At 35.0% G+C, this 19,256-nt stretch overlaps 1 protein-coding gene across 1 annotated transcript in view; it reads right to left on the bottom strand.

Annotated features, from left to right (window-relative positions):
• USH2A (usherin) overlaps positions 1 to 19,256 on the bottom strand; it is an 821,881-nt gene that overhangs the window by 623,483 nt on the left and 179,142 nt on the right. Inside the window, exons 11-13 of the mRNA XM_017870028.1 lie at positions 18,713 to 18,908; positions 14,397 to 15,038; positions 204 to 387 (exon numbers count right to left, since the gene is read on the bottom strand). Coding sequence (XP_017725517.1) covers positions 204 to 387; positions 14,397 to 15,038; positions 18,713 to 18,908 — 1,022 coding nt within the window. The remainder of the gene's footprint in view (positions 1 to 203; positions 388 to 14,396; positions 15,039 to 18,712; positions 18,909 to 19,256) is intronic.

Raw genomic sequence — 19,256 nt, 5'->3', positions numbered from 1 at the left:
TCACCGTGTTGGCCAGGATGGTGTGGACTTCTTGACCTCGTGATCCACCTGCCTTGGCCTCCCAAAGTGCTGGGATTACAGGCATGAGCCACCACACCTGGCCAAAAAAATACTTTTTACAGAAGTTATTGCTTTGCAACTGCCAAAAAAAGTCAACTGTTGGTAAAGAAAGAGTTTAATTATTAAAGCTTATAAAGATGTACCTTCCAGTCTGAGGATCAAATCCAAAGTAACGGTCTTTGCATTGGTCACAACGTTGCCCAGCAATGGAAGCATCTTGGCAAACACACTGACCAGTCAGGCTATTACAGATGTGATGAACTGAGCCAGCTGTATGGCATGAGCATGGCAGGCAGCCACTGGCACTGCCTGGAGAAATATAAAAACCTAGAAATAAAGACATTAAAAGTTTTATATATACTTTTTATCCACTCTTTTATTTAAAGCATAATAATTAATTACACAGAAAAACAGAATACTCTACCATGGCACTATCTCATTCCCAATACAAATGTGGTTATATCTGTTCTTAAGTGTGTCAATTACAACCAAAGAAAAGCTGAGTAAATTATCTACATTGTACTTGGGTGTCTCCCAGGCATCTACAATTCAATGTATTTAAAATCTACTGCTTAATATTTCCACAAAAAACTTGACCTCCTCTAATCAGCTCCATTCCAACAGATATTACCAGTCATAGAGTTGCTTTGGCTAGAACACTGAGGTATCTTTGGTAGGGCAGACTTATAAAATATAGAAAACCAGTTGCATTTGAATTTCTAACAAACAATGAATTTTTTTAGTAAAGGTGCATCCCATGCAGCATTTGCTTAGACTAAAAAAAGTTATCTGAAATTCAAATTAAACTAATTCTGTATTTCACTAAAACAAAAGTTTGCATCCTCCTCTTCTCTGACCCTTTACATTTTGCTAATTATCAAGTCCTGTGGATGTTGCCTCCTAACAATTTTAAACCTTCCACTCTTCATCCCCACTACCATCTCCCAGATAAAGTCACCAACCACTTTTTTTATAACTAATACTTCAAACTAGATGCTACCGTAGGGGCATTATGTTGAGTATCTCATTTAGTTGTCATAGAAATGCAAATAACGCAGGAATTATTATTACATCTATTTTGTCAATTAGAAAACAGAAGATTGAGAAGGTTAACACACTTTCCTAAAATGGTAGAGTTAATGGATAGCAAAACTCAGGTTTACACCCAGGCCACCAAGTCCCAGAGGCCATCTCTTCTAATTGCATCCCTCTCGTCCTGTTCCAATCTATTCTTCGTAGCAGTCTTTTTCCAAAGTGCAGTTTGGACATTTCACTTCTCTGTTTGAAACTACTTGATGACTTCCTATTCCCTTCAGGAAATAAATCCAAATCTCTCATCCAATTTCCAATCCTACAGTCAGGTCCCAGTTACGTCTCTAGCTTCTGCTCATGGCCCATTCCCAGCTTAGTCCTTTGCAGCCATATATGTTCCTCTTCTTGAGACCTAAAGGCCTTTTCATGGGCTGTTCTGTCTGCTGGGATGATTTTGACATATCTCGTTTGCTTAGCTCACTCATATATGTCAGGTCTCGTGACTTCCTCAGGCAACTTTCCCTAGGCCAGGCTAGGTATGCCTGTTACAAATTCATAGCATCCTGTTTGTTTCCTAAGTGTTTACAAAAATTATAATCAATCTCATTTCCATCAAAATCTAACTTCCATAAGGGCAGAAAACCCATCTGTTTCATTCATCATTGTCTCCCTAGCAGCCAGTACACTGCTTGGCACATAGTAGGCACTCCATACACATTCTATGAACAAATAAAAATGAGTTCAATTATTAAAAAAAAAAAAAAAGCCTGCAGAATTGAGAGATTTTAGCTTAACTCTAAAACCCATATTTTTTTTTTTTTCTTGTAAGAAAAGGAAAGAAATACAAATATGATTCAAAAGTCTATTCAAGTTACTTAAAATCTCTTCGGACCCAGGAGATGGAAGTTAACTGTTATAAAAATCAAAAGCTATCAGGTGGTTGAATTATGGAGCAGGCATTTGAGGGAGAAATGGTTCTCAGGGTTATGTGATATGTGTGTGCATGTATGCACATGACACATGCACAGACACATGGGTACACACACAAGCATGTGCAAAATGCTGCAAAGAATTTTACTGAAACAATGGGATAGAGGGATCACAGAAGGATTCGAATGAATACAGTTACAGCAAATAAAAATGAATTGTACAATTGTCATGACACTAATTCAAAGTTCATAAAATAGCAATGATATTGAAAGAAGGAGAGCAGGAGCACAAAGTGAATCCATTCTGTTATCTATTCTATAGGGAACAGCAAAAAGTAATTAGGATACTCTAAAACTCATTTCAGGCTCTAGTTGAAAACAAGCCATTTTCTTATAGCTACCAACAATTGGGTTTTTTTCCTTCCCCTAGATCTTGTACATTGCATCTTACAAAGTTTCAAGGGCAGCAAAACAGAATTGTGCTCCATGAGAGGAAAAGGAAAGAGCTCAAAATCTGTGCCATTCAGCTGGAGGAAATCAACTAATACTATCATATTATCATAATTTACAGCCAGATTACGCTATTTGTTTATTTGTATCACCTGACAGCAATTTCCCTTATATATACATTTGAAGAAATAGAGGATGGCCATGACAATTAGTATACATTCTTATACCTGATTCATCACATGGTCAAAGTCAAATTCAGAAGGCTTCCATTTAAATTCAAGGCCACTGTGGTTGTGATTCTTTGTATTTTTGTTCCTGTGAAGGTATCTAGGCCCTTAAATCCATGATGATGGCATCATGAATGTGCTAACAGCCTTCCAATTTGGATAAATTACCCATTAGCACAGATACTTACAAGTAGAATTAATTTAGACTTATTGCAATAGCTCCAAGCCACAGAGAATTTGGAACAATTAAGGACGATTTTTAGAAGAAATGATGTATTAGATAAACCTCTAAAGTACAGTAGGGGATGGCATTTGTGCAGAAGTTAGGTAGTCCAAATTTTGCGGAGTAAAGAATGACACAGAAAAATCAGAAATATAAGCAGAGAAGAACTAAAAAGATGTTAAAGCACCTAGGGAGACTGCAAATGAAGGTAGGGCTTCCAGGAAAAGACTGCATGGGAATTTGCCTTGGGGTTAATTCCCCTCCTCCTCTCCGGAGCATGATTATAAAGGTTAATCCCACCAGTATTTTAGTTGTCCTATTTTTAAGCAGTTCTAATTAGGATGACTCAGGTAACTTCCTGTTTAAAGATTACCTCTTGCCTTACCTGAATGTGCCTAATTCTAGACCATTACCTCCCTTTTATGACTTCCAACTATAGAAAACAATCTTTTCCCTTTCCTTCTGCTTAAACTTCAACTCCTGAATTATAACTGACCTTAATTTATTTTAACGTAATGCATTTCTGACACCCCTTCGTTAGCTCTACTTCATGTTCCAAATCTTTGTATCTGTAGCATTATAACTGATCTTATTGAGATTTCATTTCATGAATGATTTTGTACCACATTCTTAAGCATGGTCATTAGGACAACATCATTGCTTTGCATTATGTAGTGCTGAGCGTTCACACATACACGGTCCAAATCAGCTCTCTAGTTTATTACTTTCCCATATTATTTAGCTGATCCCTGGTTTTAAACACGACAAATCTTAAGTGGAAAAATGTATCATCCAGCTAAAGCAAAGAGTCACCCATATCATAAAATAGTGTTGCTTTACCTAGGAGAAGAATCTATAGAGTTCAAAGTTATTAGCAAGGCAGCTGGTATTATCTCCTGTAGTGGCTATTTGCACAGCACAGTATTTGTCCTGGGCATAAAAGAAGAGCCCATTTCCCAGCAATGTCCCTCCTGAGGACCATGAACAACCAGGCTTTGCCAAGGTCTTGAAAGGGAGAAAGAAAAGAAGTGTAACCTCTAGGCCTTATTCAAGAAAGGAGGGCAATGCTGGGGCTAAGCACTAATTGTAAGACATTTAGAAGAAACTACCCTCCCCTTAAGCCAGAAAATGGACATAATAGTTACACAAGAGCCCAGGGAGGGATGTGTGGCTCACCTATACCCATGCAACAAAAGACTATCTTGGTAATGGCTTTATGAATCAATATTTTCAATACTGTTGTATTGTTTGTAAACTATATTTCAGTATAGTTGATGATGGTAGTTCTCAAATTAAAACAATAATAATTTTCCTCCATTTGGGAGTTTTAGATAAAATCTTGCTAAAATTACTTCTAGACTTACTTGATCAAGTGAATACCTAAATATTAATATTATTCATCCTGAGGTATAATTTCTCTTATTTAAAACAATTTTTAAGTGTTTTTCAGTTAAATTAGATAAGCTTAAAATATTCTGCTGTTATTCCTTTTTTCTGGGCTGCTGCTCCCTCCTTGAGCAGCTTGCTGATTCCTATTTCTTCTTAAAATTCAGATCAGAAATCATTTTCTCTAGGTTTCCAACACCCCGCTTCCTTCAAGAATTAATCATTTCCTTCACTTTACTACTTCTCCATATCATATATTTCTAATATTGCTCTTATCACATTGTGATACATTTACATGTGAGTCAGTTTCCCTTACTAAATTACAATGTCTTAGTATATTTGTGATTGTATATCTTAACACCAGCATCGTCCCTGGTAATTTACTCAACAGATGTTTATTGAAAAACAGATATATGAATGAAATGGATAGATAGTTGAATGGATGAATGGGTGGATGGATGGATAAATATCTGCTACCCTCTAAAATATGAGATGATCCCTTTAACACTGAAAAGGAAAATGGTAAACATAAATCTGTGAGTCATGAGAGTGGTTGGTCAGAGTGGCCTGTCCGATCAGGGAGTCTAGAGAGGAGTGTATATGAATCAGACACAATAAATTTAAAATATAGTGCTTGTCACAGCAACAGATGGAACAGAGCTATAGAAAGAAAATGTTACACTAAAACTATATCTTAGTTCTTAAAGCAAAGTACATAATCATATGCTCATGTAAGAAAAAACATTATTGGAATTTTCTGTTTCATAAATAATCCAATTTTGCTATTTATGTGAATACCCATGAAAGGCCCTCAGTAACATATTCTCTAAGAATCAAATCCAGTAACAACAAATAACCCAAATAATGACAACTCCGATTACATCTTGGAGATTATAATTAATATATGTGTGTATGCATATTCAAAATCCACAGCAAAACTTTTACTCTCTGTTCCCATTCAGTGTTTATCAAATGTATGTTTTAAAGCCTGTCTCCTATGCCATTCCAACCATCTCCAAAATTTCTCCAGTGAAGTTCTCAGAGATAATTCCATTTCTAGACCCCTTTAGTTTACCTCATCATTATTTGAACATTGTAGTTTCCCAGAACTCTGTTAATTGTCATTTTATGCCTACTACTTGGATTTTGAACAACAAATGAAGTATCCCAGGATGTGAAGCAGTAAGCCAGAATCATGAGTTGAGATATGCTTGAAGGTGGGGGAAAGAAACAGTATTGATCTAACTCACCCTCAAATATTTATTGTGTGAATGTTTAAGACAAATATTGAGTTTGAGTTAGTTATTTAGAAAAAGCTCCACTCTTTCAGAGTATACACTCTGGAGTCAGATGGACCTGTACTTATAAATGGCTCTTCTACTTAATTAGATCTCATTTCCCCAATTAGATTAAAATGAGAATAATCCCAGCACCTCCATCATAGAAATACTGTGCACGTTAAATGGAACTTTTCAGGCAAAGCCCTATTACAGAGCCTGGCACACAGCGGACTCTCAGTAAACATCATCTATTATCATCTTTGTAATTGTTAATTAGCAAGTCTTCTATGACAGAGATATTTTTCTTATCAGCGTCTTTTACTTTTTTTTTTTTTTTTTTCCAGATATACCTAAGATTGTGGTCTGTATTTCCTGTGATAAGATTCCTTCCTGATGATTTATCAAGGATGAGGTTCTTACTTTGAGACTCAGGTCTCTCTGTGAAAAACATGTTAACCTAGAAAGTTGTCTCACCAAACACTAGGAAATGTGGCATAATTGGATATCAACTTTGATGCATTGATTTTTAATGGAACATCAGCATCTGATTCCAATTCCATTGGCAGGGTCTTGTACGCAATTCTAGTTTATGAGCTCATCACTTAATAAATATGATGTGCTACTTAATGAAACAAGATACTTTGTTTTATGAATTGTAAAAGAAAACCAAAAGTAAATACTAGGGGGAAGCATGAGGCATTGTCCTATTAGTACAAAACATGTCATAGGAAGCTGTTTTCATTATAAATTAGCCTTTATTTTATTCCAAAGCTGCAGAGTCTTCAATAAGCACTCTCTGCTTCTAGTTCTCAAGGACAAGGGTGGGTCACTGGCTTGGGATGCCTTGACATCCTTCCCTGCCTTCCTCAGCCTGGCCTCTGATTAAGTGCCTACTGCTGAACATTATAAGGTCATCCAGCACTGAAATAGGAAACTGGGAACAGATATTTAGTGTTATATTTATTACTGTGGATATGTGTACATTCATATATGTACACACACTCCAAATAATTTTAAATTAAAGCATTTTTAAAATACTTAATGGAGGTTAAGCAGCATTTTTAACCTCTGTTCAAGTTATTGAATGGCATATTAAAACCAATGTGGCTCTAATGTACCTTCTAATGTGCACTGCTGCTTTAACAAATTGCCTATAAATTTTAGTTGAATTAAACCTATTCCTTGTACATTCGTAGTAAGGTTAGGTTAATAATACATGAGGTTTCATTACATGCACCTTCCTTAATAATGTTTTTTAAGAAAGTGGGACAAGAATCTATGTGTAGTCATCTAGTACGGGTCAGCAGTATTTGCAATCACAGATGAAAGGGAGGCAGAAGTCCTTAAGCTTGCTACTCATCCCTTCCTACCCCATCCTTCTCCCTCCATGCCCCACTACTTACACACACCAGTGTGCTGTCTGCCCTTGTCGTATATGATCTAGGTCTCTCAGACATGTTTAAATTAGTAAATGAAAGCTTAAGATTGTAGTAGCACATTTTACTGTGCACATTGCAGGGCTGGCTACTGCAAAACATCTGTTTATGATAAAGGTACTTCAGGATAAGTGTTTCTCTTTTCAATGCAAGTTTTACTGTAAGAGACCATAAAACCAGGGGAAAAAACAATTAAAGTGGAATTTCTGAAGCAAAACCAAGAAAAAAGGAAAATCCATCCCAAAGCACACATTGCTCCTTTCATGGGCTATGCATACGTGTATACTGTATCTTGTTTTGTTAAAAAATATATAAGATACTTAGGTCACTATTATTTTTCCTCTTTTGTAAGGTTGAACACAACACTTTTCCTAAGTGTTGTGAAAGAAACACCACAGACCTTTGCTAGGTTCACACCTAAAAACAGGAGAATGCCACTGAGGCATTTTTGAAATAAAATTATTCATTAATTCAGAAAATATATAGGCAGCACTGCTATGGAGGTACTCTTATCCCTGCCTGAGATAGAGCACTGAACAATTGTGAAGGACAGCAATGAGACTTGTTGGCTGGAGAGGAAGAAATGATCTGAAGACTTCTGGAAATGAGGTCAGGGAGATCATGGACATTATAGACCACGGGGATTATTAAATAATATAAACTTTGTTTCTTATTAGCTATGGTGAAAAGCAAATGGAAGGTGGAGTGATGGTATGTGACTCAAGTTTGAACAGTATCACTTTGGCTGTCTGTTGAGAAGTGATGGAAGAAAGACAAAGGGGAGTAGGAGGCTACTTGAATAGTCCAGGAACAAAGGAAGGTGGCTTGGACCTGGCTGGTGTAAGTAAGAGTGGCTAGAAGTGGTCAAATTCTGGATATATTTGAGGATAAAATCAGCAGAATTGGTTTTGTTAGATGAGACGAAGGTTGTGGGGAAAAGAGAGGGCTCAAGAATGGCTGCAAAGATTTGGTCTGAAAAGGTTACAAGCCCAAAAACACTAGGGGAACATTGCCAGTAAAACACAGTAGATTGAATAATTTTTCCCTCCTGAAATCCCCAGAGATAAAATAAAAAAAAAAGAGAGAGAGAGAGAGAGAAAGAGAAAATGACAATCAAAGATAATCTAGAAGAAAAAACTAAGCTCTTGCTGTGGAGAACCCAACAATAAGCTAATTGATTCAGGTTGTGTAACTCTAGAAAGAAAGATTTCGAATTGAAAACTCCAGAGATTTCCGGAATCAGATATAAGGTGTGCTAATACCTTCCCCAACCAGGAAGTCGTCCTTCTTACATTTTAGGAGGACGCAGTAAGCGTTTCCTTTAGAAGTTAAACCAAAGAAGGTCTGGACTCAACAAGTACGTAAACAGGCATTATGTGAAGGGTTGCTTGTGATTGTTGATTTTATGCATCAACTTGGCTAGGCTTGGTGCCCAGTTGTTTGGTGAAACACAGAAGACGTTGCTATGAATGTGTTTTGCAGATTCCTCAGAACATAAGAGCCATCTTCGATAGGCAAAAGGATTTCACTGAGTGCCCAGGGATATAGAGATAGAATAAACTTCCTCCAGATGGTTAAAAAAAAAAAAAAAAAAAAAAAAAAATGGAAAATAAGCAAGAATCTGGATTGACACTGCTAACAACTAATGGTGCAAACACATTTAAAATTTTTGAATATTTTCTGAATGAAAGTGTTTTCATATAGCAGTAAAATTTCAAATCGTTCTTTATGTTTAGATACTTGAAGACAATAAAGACACTTCAGACATTCAAATTTTCTCCTCAAATTACTTCCCTCCTTGTATTCTTTTTCAGAAGCTACTGGCACATGTGCTCTACCAAACACACAAATAAATAAACCAAGAAGAGAGAACGTGTAGGATTCAGGAATGAAGGATCCAACATGGGAGACAGGGAAAGGAAATTGCTAGTACAGCAGCAAATGTTAGCCCTTGGATATAGCTGTGCAACAGAACTAAAGATCAACCAGCCTAAACTTCCCACTCACATATCTAGTGGGAAAAAACAAAACGTTAATAGATTTCTTGAACAGAGTTCCCTTGGAGAGTTTCGTTTCCTAGAAATGCCTAAGAGAGTCCTGAAAAACTAAGCAAAGGCAAATTTTTTGAAGAAAGAAAATAGAGTCAAAGCATATTATATGGCATAAATGTACAGTAAATTTATATAGTCATAGTAACGAAATATCTGAATGTTGATTTAACCAAACAAAGGGATTGTTAAGCAGGAGGAAAAAGGAGTTAAACAACTTATCTTCTATAGGGGGAAGAAAACAAATAATGTCTACATTTTAAAAATCAAGATTATATATATATATATATATCCCAGAAATACAGACATGAAAGCCCAGAAGAAACATCTAAAGAAGTTGAAGGTGTTTTCTCTGAGCATGGAGATTTCTGGGAAAATGATAAGGCCAGGCTCTTTACATTTTACTTGTTTTTTAAAATTTTGCAAATATAAATTTTGATTAAAATTCAAATTAAATTTAAAAATGACAATACTGGATAATAATACTAAGTCTTCTTCATGCAACCCCCTCCTGGTCTCCTTTCTCTTTTCCTGGCTCTTTTCTTGGAGAGCTTTATCTGGTACCCATTTACCTTTTTTTTTTTTTTTTTTTTTTTTTTTTTTTGAGACAGAGTTTGGCTTTTATTGCCCAGGCAGGAGTGCAATGGTGTGATATCAGCTCACTGCAACCTCTGCCTCCCGGGTTCAAGTGATTCTCCTGCCTCAGCCTCCCAAGTAGCTAGGATTGCAGGCATGTGCCACCACACCCAGCTAATTTTGTATTTTCAGTAGAGATGGAGTTTCACCATGTTGGTCAGACTGGTCTCAAACTCCTGACCTCAGGTGGTCCACCCACCTTGGCCTCTCAAAGTGCTGGGATTACAGGCATGAGTCACCATGTGTGGCCATTAGGAGAATAATTTATTAGTCACTATTTGCCTAAGTACAGATGTAACAAAACTCCTTTCCAAAGGTTTATTGCAAATTGTCTTCTTTCTTTAGAGGAAGATATAGAAAATGCATCAACACAAATACTGAAAAACAATGATCATATTTAAAGCGTTACTGTATTTTATTTAAGTGTGCAATTGTCTTATTTCCCTTGTTAGAGTTTCAGTATCTTGAGGGCAAGTGTTATCTTATTCAACTTGCATAACTACAATAATAATATAATTAATTGTACATTGTGGGCACACAGTAAGGGGTTTATTTAATTGAAGACACTGAGAAATAATCAGGAGTTTTAACAAGGTCATCTCGTTGGGCTGCTTTTAAAACAGGCACTCATGATCTTAAATGAGAAAAAATGCAAAAGAGAAAACAGAAAATGACCAATTTTAGATAATAATATAAAAGAAACAGGTTGATAATTTCTTTCACTTCACCATTCCTCCTTTTAAACCATTTCCTGTTTCCATTGTAACAAAATATCAGTATGACTTTACTTGTACAACATAAACATGGCTACCCAGTTTACCTTTCTGGAAACTAAACACTGATATAAAAGTGCAAATAAATAGTCTATTTGGTAACCTCCATAGTATCTTAAAGTCTTAGCAACAAAGAAACATAACTGAGTATTGCCAAGGATCCAAAAATAATAACTATTTAAATTTATATCATATATTTACCTGTAAATTATTCTGTCAGTTTCCCCATCAAAATTTAAGCTCACTGAAAGTACTGTTTGCTACTACACATAAAATGTTCTCTGACTAAATTAAGAACTCAACAGTAACCAGAAGAAAATGATTTCTCAGTAAGAGAAATATTTATCTATATGAAAATAACTGCACTGTTCAACAAAATATAGTAATCCAAATCTATAGCTTGATCATTCTAGCTTTTCATAACCAGGTCAATATCCTGGGTCAATAACTCAGCAAGGCCACTGATACATTATAGCATATCCTTGGAAGGAAGAGTGACTAGAATAGCAGTGATTCTATAAGGCAAAGCATGTAAGAAACAGTTAAAGATACCAAGAAGAGATTTTGTACATATATTTCCTCAGGACTCAAGAGGCCTTCATTAACTTTGGCTGATTTTTTTTAATTGCTAATAATGAGATCTATCCAAAAAGTACAAAACTCATGGTCATTAAAAGCATCTGTTTGGAAGTAAACTAATGTTCTGCCAGCCAATTTTGCAAGTGTAGGACATTCCCAGTATAGCCAAGGCTGTCTTCAAGGATCAATTTCTTTCTTATTCCTTATAATAACAGAGGCCCCAAGTTTTAAACAGACACCTGGATATTCAGATAGAGCATCTACTTGCCAGCCTCTTTTTCAGTGAGATATGGACATACAAAGCAGTTCTGACCAATAGGATATGAGTAGAACTGATACAAGCTCCACTCAGGTACCAGCTTAAAGATAAAGCTGCTTACCCCCAGCCAGAAATAGACAGTTGGAAGAAAATATGGAAGTCCCCTGTTGAGAAGGACAGGGGAATGCCTTTAGAGAGTCAGTAAGCTGAAGAAATGGAGCTTCAAATATGTTTTCTCAGTCTGGTACATTTTATACTAAATATTTTACAATACACTGTTGAATTTTTTCAGTAAATAAAATATTTTCACCATGTTTAATGCTCCCTACTCTTAACCCATTGACTCCATTTATAGGTCCATATGGTCTTCAGAAGAAAGAAGCATAATTATGGAGTAATTACATGAGATCTGTATTATTATTTCTTGAACATAAACCTCTCTTCAAGGTCATATAATAAATTGAACATGAAGACAATAGAAGCTTGAGCACATTTTCAAAAATGCATTATTTCCAAGTTTTCTATAAGTTTGAGTTAAACCACCTCTTAAAACACTGATGCTTCATATCAACTTTATTGTTCACTGAGTGATGGAGAATTGTAGGCACTATGTTGAATAGTAAAACTAGTCAGAGGATGCCAATTAACATTGAAAAGGAGGATTATACTGCATTCCATGTCGGCAAAGGAGAATGAACCAAAGCATCAGGTAGATTGAAATTGGCTCTGCATGCGACATGTGTAGCTCCAGTGAAGTGGCTGCAGTGTCTGAAGAAGATAGGAGTATCAGGGTGCAAAGCTGGGTGTCTAGACTGTGACCAGAAGATACAAACTCATAAATGTTTGCCCAGATTGGACTCAAATGATAAGCAAAATAAAACCCATTTTAGGTAACCCTACAGGAGAATGACATAACTAAATAAGTGCTTTAGGGGAATTATTCTGCCAATACTATATAGGGTAGATAGGAAAGAGCCATAGATTTGGGTGGGAGAAAATGTCTTAGAGTTGGGAGCAAAGAGATCACCACAATAAGAGCCACAAAGATGCAGGAAAGAGTAATGAAGTCAGTATTTTTTTCATCCTAGGAAGGGCACAAATGAGACAGTATTATGCATGATGTAGATTAAATTATCCATGGCTATTTCTGCATGATATACAAAACAACCAGAAAAGATTTTCTAACTATCTTAGTTCATCATTTAGATATCTGGTAGGTGTACAAAGTACTGAGATGATGGGCTGGCTCTTCCATTGAAAGGACCAAAGGGAGCAAATGTTTGTTACTAGGATTTCAGAGTTTATCTAAAATCAGAAAAATTGTTTAAAACGTGCGACTTGTATTGTGTATACAATTAAAGTTGGAATGGAACAATAAATTTTAACAATTGATAATTACTCAAAAGGATGTAACATTTGATCTATTCGCTTTTTTTGGTTTACGTAGAAAGAAGGATGTATAAATCATGGTTATTTGACTATGCAGGAGACAGAGTATCTACCTTGTTTCCAAAATTAGAGATATTGATAAACAGTGAAAGAGAAAAAAATATCATCTTAGGATACCAAAAAGTTAATCGCAAATTTGGAAGGATTAACTCGAAGGTAAAAAGAGTGAATGTGCTGTATCTGTCATTTAGGCTGTCTGACCAGGTCTCCATAATCTTCCTGTTTTCTGGGATACTTACCACCTTGCTCCTACCTGATGAAAAGGTCCCTAAAAGCCATGCTCCTTTTATAAGTATGCGACACCCCTGGCCACAGTGAATTGGCTCAGAGGTAACCAACCAAACAAAAGTGAGTCAATTCCAATTTTCCTCTAGAAATTATAACTAAGAAGTAGCTAATAAATCTCTCTGTTGTAGCTGGTGGTAGAATTATAAACAATTTCAGGGGACATAGGGTGGCCATATACCCATATAGACAAAGAGAGAAAAAGTCCCCTTCTGCAAAAGGCAGAGAGAGAGACAGAGAGAGAGAGAGAGAGAGAGAGAGAGAGAGATGAATGAATATGTATCAATGGAAGCATTCTAATTCCTGAGTCCTGACTGCGGTGGTCCTTCTTAGGTTTTTACGGAATATCTAGTTATAATATAGTCTCCATTTACGTTTAAACCAGTTCAAATTGTTTTCTAATACTTACATGTCAAAAAGAATGAACACTTCATCAATTCCTTACTGTCTCTTTGATCTTACTTGTCACACTGACCAATGCCAAAGGAAAAGAAAGCGTGGCCCAGTTATCCTAGGCTGAGTTCTTTGCTATGTAAACAGAACTTTTGTTCCACTCCTTCTCTGACAAGCAAATCACACTTTTAAGTTTGTATCATGCTCATTTTTATAGACCCATATAACTCAGAGCTAATATTGGCTGACAGAACAATTAGCACAGCTGTTAAACAACTGATAAATACTTATATTTATCATGATATCATGATGAGTTTATTGTAAAGAAGGTATAGTATTTTAGTTAAAATCTTAAATGCAAGGAGAGCCATAGATGGGGTCTATCCCTCTTTCAATTGGGAAAGAGATGGAAAGATAAGTTTGTACACAATAAGATTAAACAGTAGCCTATTTTATTAATTTGATGGCACATAGAAACAATTCTAAGTATTTCTATACAAAACTAGAACATATAGCCTCTTCAGTAAAAACATTTAGCCAGCTTTATTCGAGATTTAGTCCATCACTTGAATATTTGGCATTGTATGGATATTCAACTCAAATTTTCCTTTCTCTGGAAAATAAAATTGACTCTTCTTAATCTAATTTTTTTAAAAAACTGTTTAAAAGGAGATTTACTTCAAGTGAAGAAATTAAGTCTCAATTATGAAATAAATCTGATCGGCTGAGTTTTATCTAAAGGATCCTCCCAAAATAGTAACATAAATAAGCCTGATAATTTTGAACAAGTTAAATAGTTGTATCTGTGTTGGATAATTATCTAAATACAACAATGATTTTGGAAATAAAATTTGTAGAAGCCACAAACCAGAAACAGGGAGAAGTCACCTGTTATGAGTTAACAAAAGGAATGTCATTGTGCACTGAAAACGTAACACATTTCTTTCTTACCTGGTTGACACTGATTACACCTTCTTCCTTGACGATTAGGCACACATAGGCACTGGCCACTGATTGGGTCACAAATGCTCCCAGGTAATGTCCCCAAGGAGTCACACTCACACATCTGGCAGCCTTGAAAATTGTCAATGGTCAAATTGTACCTGTGAGGCTCACACTGATTACAGCGAAGACCTGTTACCCCTAATTTGCAAGGACATTGTCCTGTTGATTTGTCACACAGCAGAGAGCCATTTATTGTCCCAGCCTTATCACAGTTGCAAGGCAGGCAGAGGAAAGAATTATTTTGCCGTAGGTAGAAATGTCCCTGCAAACATTTATTGCACTGTCTCCCTTCAACATTGGGCTTACAGATGCACTGCCCTGTCTTAGCATTACAGACAGTCCCAGGTAGAGATCCGGCTGTGTCACAGTCACAGGCCTTACAATTGGTGACATCTAACCCATAAAAGTTTTCTCTGCAGGTGTCACACTGAAGTCCTTTAGCTTCTTTTTTGCACTCACACTGCCCAGACAGAGGATTGCAGAATTTGTTCACTGAGCCATGGAGGTTACACTGGCAGGGCTCACATCCATCATCATTAAAGCTTCGGAGAAATTTAAATCCAAAATTACAACGATCACACCTAAGCCCTAAAGACAAAATATATTTAAAAGGTGAGGATGGAAAAATGATTTCATTCAAGATAGATGAGGCACAAACAATGCTACTGCAGACAATACGAACACAAAATATTGAGTGTTTTCTCACAAGTAGTGCCATAGAGGGCTAATCATACTCTCAAAATACAATGGCAATATTTAATTTAGCTTTAATATACAGCTGTTTGCAATGAACTTCATAAATGTTTAATTATTAATGCAAAGAAAACCCTTAATGCAAATGTTGTTTCTGTTACATATGCTGGAGCTCTTTTTCTCTTTAACAAATCTTAAAAACTATTTTAACAAATGTGTTCATTTAAAATTATAGTAGAATTACATAGGACAAATTAGTTGTTTTCCTGAAGATAATAAATCTCTAAAGATGTTTAATAAAATGTTAACCTGAGTACAAAATTTCAGCTAGACAGAATGAATAAGTTCTGGGCCTCTATTGTACAGCTTGGTGACTATACTTAGCAATAATGTATTGTATACTTGAAAATTGCTAAGAGATTAGATCTTAAATGTTCTCACCCCAAAAACATGATGAGTACATGAGGTGATGGATATGTTAATTAGCTGGAATTAATCATTTTATGATGTGTACATATATCAAAACATCATGTTGTCTGCCATAAATATATGCAATTTTTATTTAATTACACCTTAGTGAAGCTGGGAAAAAAGAAAAAAAAAAGTAAGCTGATAACTATTTTTGTGAAAACAGCATATGCACTTATTTCTGAATCCAGACATTTAAGTAATTAATATAAATAAAACTTATCCAGGGCAATTCTTAGTTTAATCCTCTTGTGTGCTCCTCTATTTTATCATTTTCAATTAATATAAATTACGCTCTCCTTGGCTCATAAAGCAATCACATTGCTTGTCATCTTGTATGACTCAGAACATACCTCTTTAAACACTAAGTAAATTCTGTTTTTTATATTACTTCTATTTAAAGTAGTACACATATACATTTTACGAATGAAGGAAAATGTTTTATCACCTATACTTAAATCTCTGACAAGTAAGGTTATTCTAAAAAAAGGGTATTACAAGGCAAAGAAATTGAAAAAAATTAGAATAGTAAATGTTTAGATGCAAAATATTTCCTTTAGATAGTCTCCAAATATCTATGAATTTAAATAACTGACTGCATGGGTTGAATCAATTGAAACATTTACTTCAAGCTATAATTGCAATTTAAAATTAGTCTTAAAATAAGAGTCAAAACACACTCAGGAACTCATATGTAGAAAAACATTTCCTAAACTGGAAGGAAATACATAATATATACGAATATATATGGATAAAAATTCAAGAACTCCAATGGAAGGCAAGTTCTTTAACAGTGATGAATGACTCACCTAAGGCATATCATTTAATTTCAATAAGGAAAATAAAAAAGGACCACTATTGCTGCAAATTTTAAAAATAACTGTATTGTTAACAAGAATTATGACTCATTTTGAACTATTAAAATTGGTCTACATGGATTCATATCATATCAGTTTTAAAAATATGCGCAGCGCTTATTTGAATATGCCATACATATTCCTGACAGGTAATCTATTCCTAACGATACTCAGGAAGGCCTACAGGGCATCACATTCGGTGTTAACAAGTACAGGCGAGTTAGCACACTTGGCATTTAATTCACATTCTTCTCCCTTTTTATTCTAGATGAATGACCTACTTTAATAAAATTATTGGTGCTAATGTATTTTACTGGTGATAGAATCATTAGTAAGATTTAACAGTTTTGTTAACTCTAACAGTTTGCTTTCTGAAGCATATACAACATACACTTGTATTTTCTGGGTTTCTTTTTTTTCATATTAACAAGGTGAAATTGAATAAAGTTACTTGCTCATCCCATTAGGAAAGTGAAATATATATGCCATATCCAAGTTTTTGTTTTTATAAAAGGTGCCACATGTTGCAGAGATTAACACTGGAAAATAAAATTAATTATAAACTGAGTATTAGAATCTTGGTCTCACAAAATGGTATATTTCTGTTTCCTGCAGAAAACCATCTGGATCAATCAACAAAATAGGCACATAGTAGGGATAGCATAACACATTCTAAATTAATTTTGATTTTTGCCTTCCTCAAGCTCTGGAATCTAACCATCACAAGAAAGATTCCGTTGATACAAATAAGTAATTATTTCACTGTCTTTAAAGGCCTTGCTTTAACTTCTGTTTTCACATCTTGAGTTTAAAATATATCTCACATTAAAGAACAAAGGATGCCATACAAATTGAATTCAAGGTCTTAGAATTCCTTCAGCATCATAGATAGCACATACAAATACGTACTTCTCTTTACACATTAGTTATTCTTTCTTTCTAAAAAATTAGTTTTTGTATGCTTGAGATGCATAAAGGCAAATTATATTACAGATTTTCATGTAATGTTTCTTTAAACCAGAGAAATCTCATGTAATGCCATTAAACACACCTACATTCTCTTTATTAAATTGAAACGCTTGTCTAGCTGAATTGTGTAGCATGATGTATACTTACATAAATAAAAGATAAAGAATTAGTTTAGAGGTATATCATAGAAATGAAAATAGTATTCAGAATGATATGTACATATGCATGTGTACATGTAAGCATTTGTGTGTGTATGTGTGTGAAAGAGAGAGAGAGAGTGTGTGATCACTGCCAGGCATATTTTTATTATTGTAAGGTTCAGGTCAGTGTTAGACAAACCATGGATGACTTGGTGTCTTGAATGACAATAGAAAGGCAAAGGTCTTTTTTAAACTTCCTATATGAACCAAGACATATTCAGTTACAATACAGGCCTCACTTCATCAGGAAACTTTCCTCTCATAATATTCTCATATATCAAAATTTCAAAGTGCATTATGTACATAGTGCATTTTGGGCACATGATAAATTTTGTCCTTATGTGGCAGTGGTTCCCCTCAAAAATGTTGGATGTAATAAATTGCTATAATCAAATCTAATTTCTGAAAAATACCTGTGGGAGTAACAAACAAAAAAGCACGTCTTGTATAAAAAAATGATAAATAACAGCGAAGGTAGCTGTTTATTATAATCAACTTGGTGCTGAATTACAAAATTAAAATTATGTAGCCCTTTATAAGTAACCCGAGCAATATACATGATCTGTAGAATTATGTTGACTTATTTTGCATTTCATAGGAACAGTTCAAAGAAATATAATAGAAAAAAATGGAAAGATTTATCACAAAGGACCCTGTAGCACAGAATATTTTGAAAAAATCCATTTATTTTGATCTATTAAGAAAACTAGCATGAAAATGATTTGCTTAGAACTCATTAAGTGTAAAACATTTTGAAAAGTGCTAATTTTCTAAAAGAAACATCTATGCAGTAAGCAAATTATATTTTTCTATGACTTATTAGTATGGGATCATGTGAACTAATGCATCTACAGAATAAAGAAACTTCTAAAGGGTTGATTAAACTAAGCTTCAAGCTGCAGTTTGATAGAATTATTAATTTAATCATTTTAAACAGTTAATTTCATCCAAATTTTTTTTTCCAGCCTTCCTTGAGCAAAGAAATTTGCTTTACTCTTCAGTTAAGAAATCAAATAGAGAATTTTATTGCAGATGATAATAGAGATGTGACTGTAAACTTTTGCATTACACGTACCAATAACGTTTGCTTTGCACTTGCACTGGCCTGAATTTTGGTGACAGGTAATATCTCCATCCACTGTCCCAGAGGTATTGCAGTTACAGGGACTGCAGCCATCAGGATCCAACTCTTGTAGATTGTAGAATCCATTCTGGCACTGATTGCACTGTCTGCCAGACACATGTCTCTTACAATTACACTGGCCTCCAATCTAGAGAAGATACAACATTTTGTAGAATGATGAACGTATCTATTTTTAGATAATTTGCTCATTAGGTACAAGACAGGGAGGGAGGGAGAAGAAAACTAAATGTTCAACAGACAAGAAGGTAATAAGATATTTTTCCTCTTGACACACAACATGGGAGGCTTCAGCAGGGGGAATATATAGAACTGAATGAAAATAAAACCCATAGAAGTTAGTTGTATAAGAATAAAAGGGAAATGGGGAACTAACCATTAAATACTATATATAGAAATCAAAATATAAATACGTAGAGACTGAAAATAGAAAACAGTCAGCAGTTAATTTAGTCTTTAGGACACGACTTCTCTGTTT

The sequence above is a fragment of the Rhinopithecus bieti genome, unplaced genomic scaffold (assembly GCF_001698545.2).
Source record: "Rhinopithecus bieti isolate Rb0 unplaced genomic scaffold, ASM169854v2 scaffold_1673, whole genome shotgun sequence".
Taxonomy (NCBI): domain Eukaryota; kingdom Metazoa; phylum Chordata; class Mammalia; order Primates; family Cercopithecidae; genus Rhinopithecus; species Rhinopithecus bieti.
This window is presented reverse-complemented; position numbering and strand designations above follow the sequence as displayed.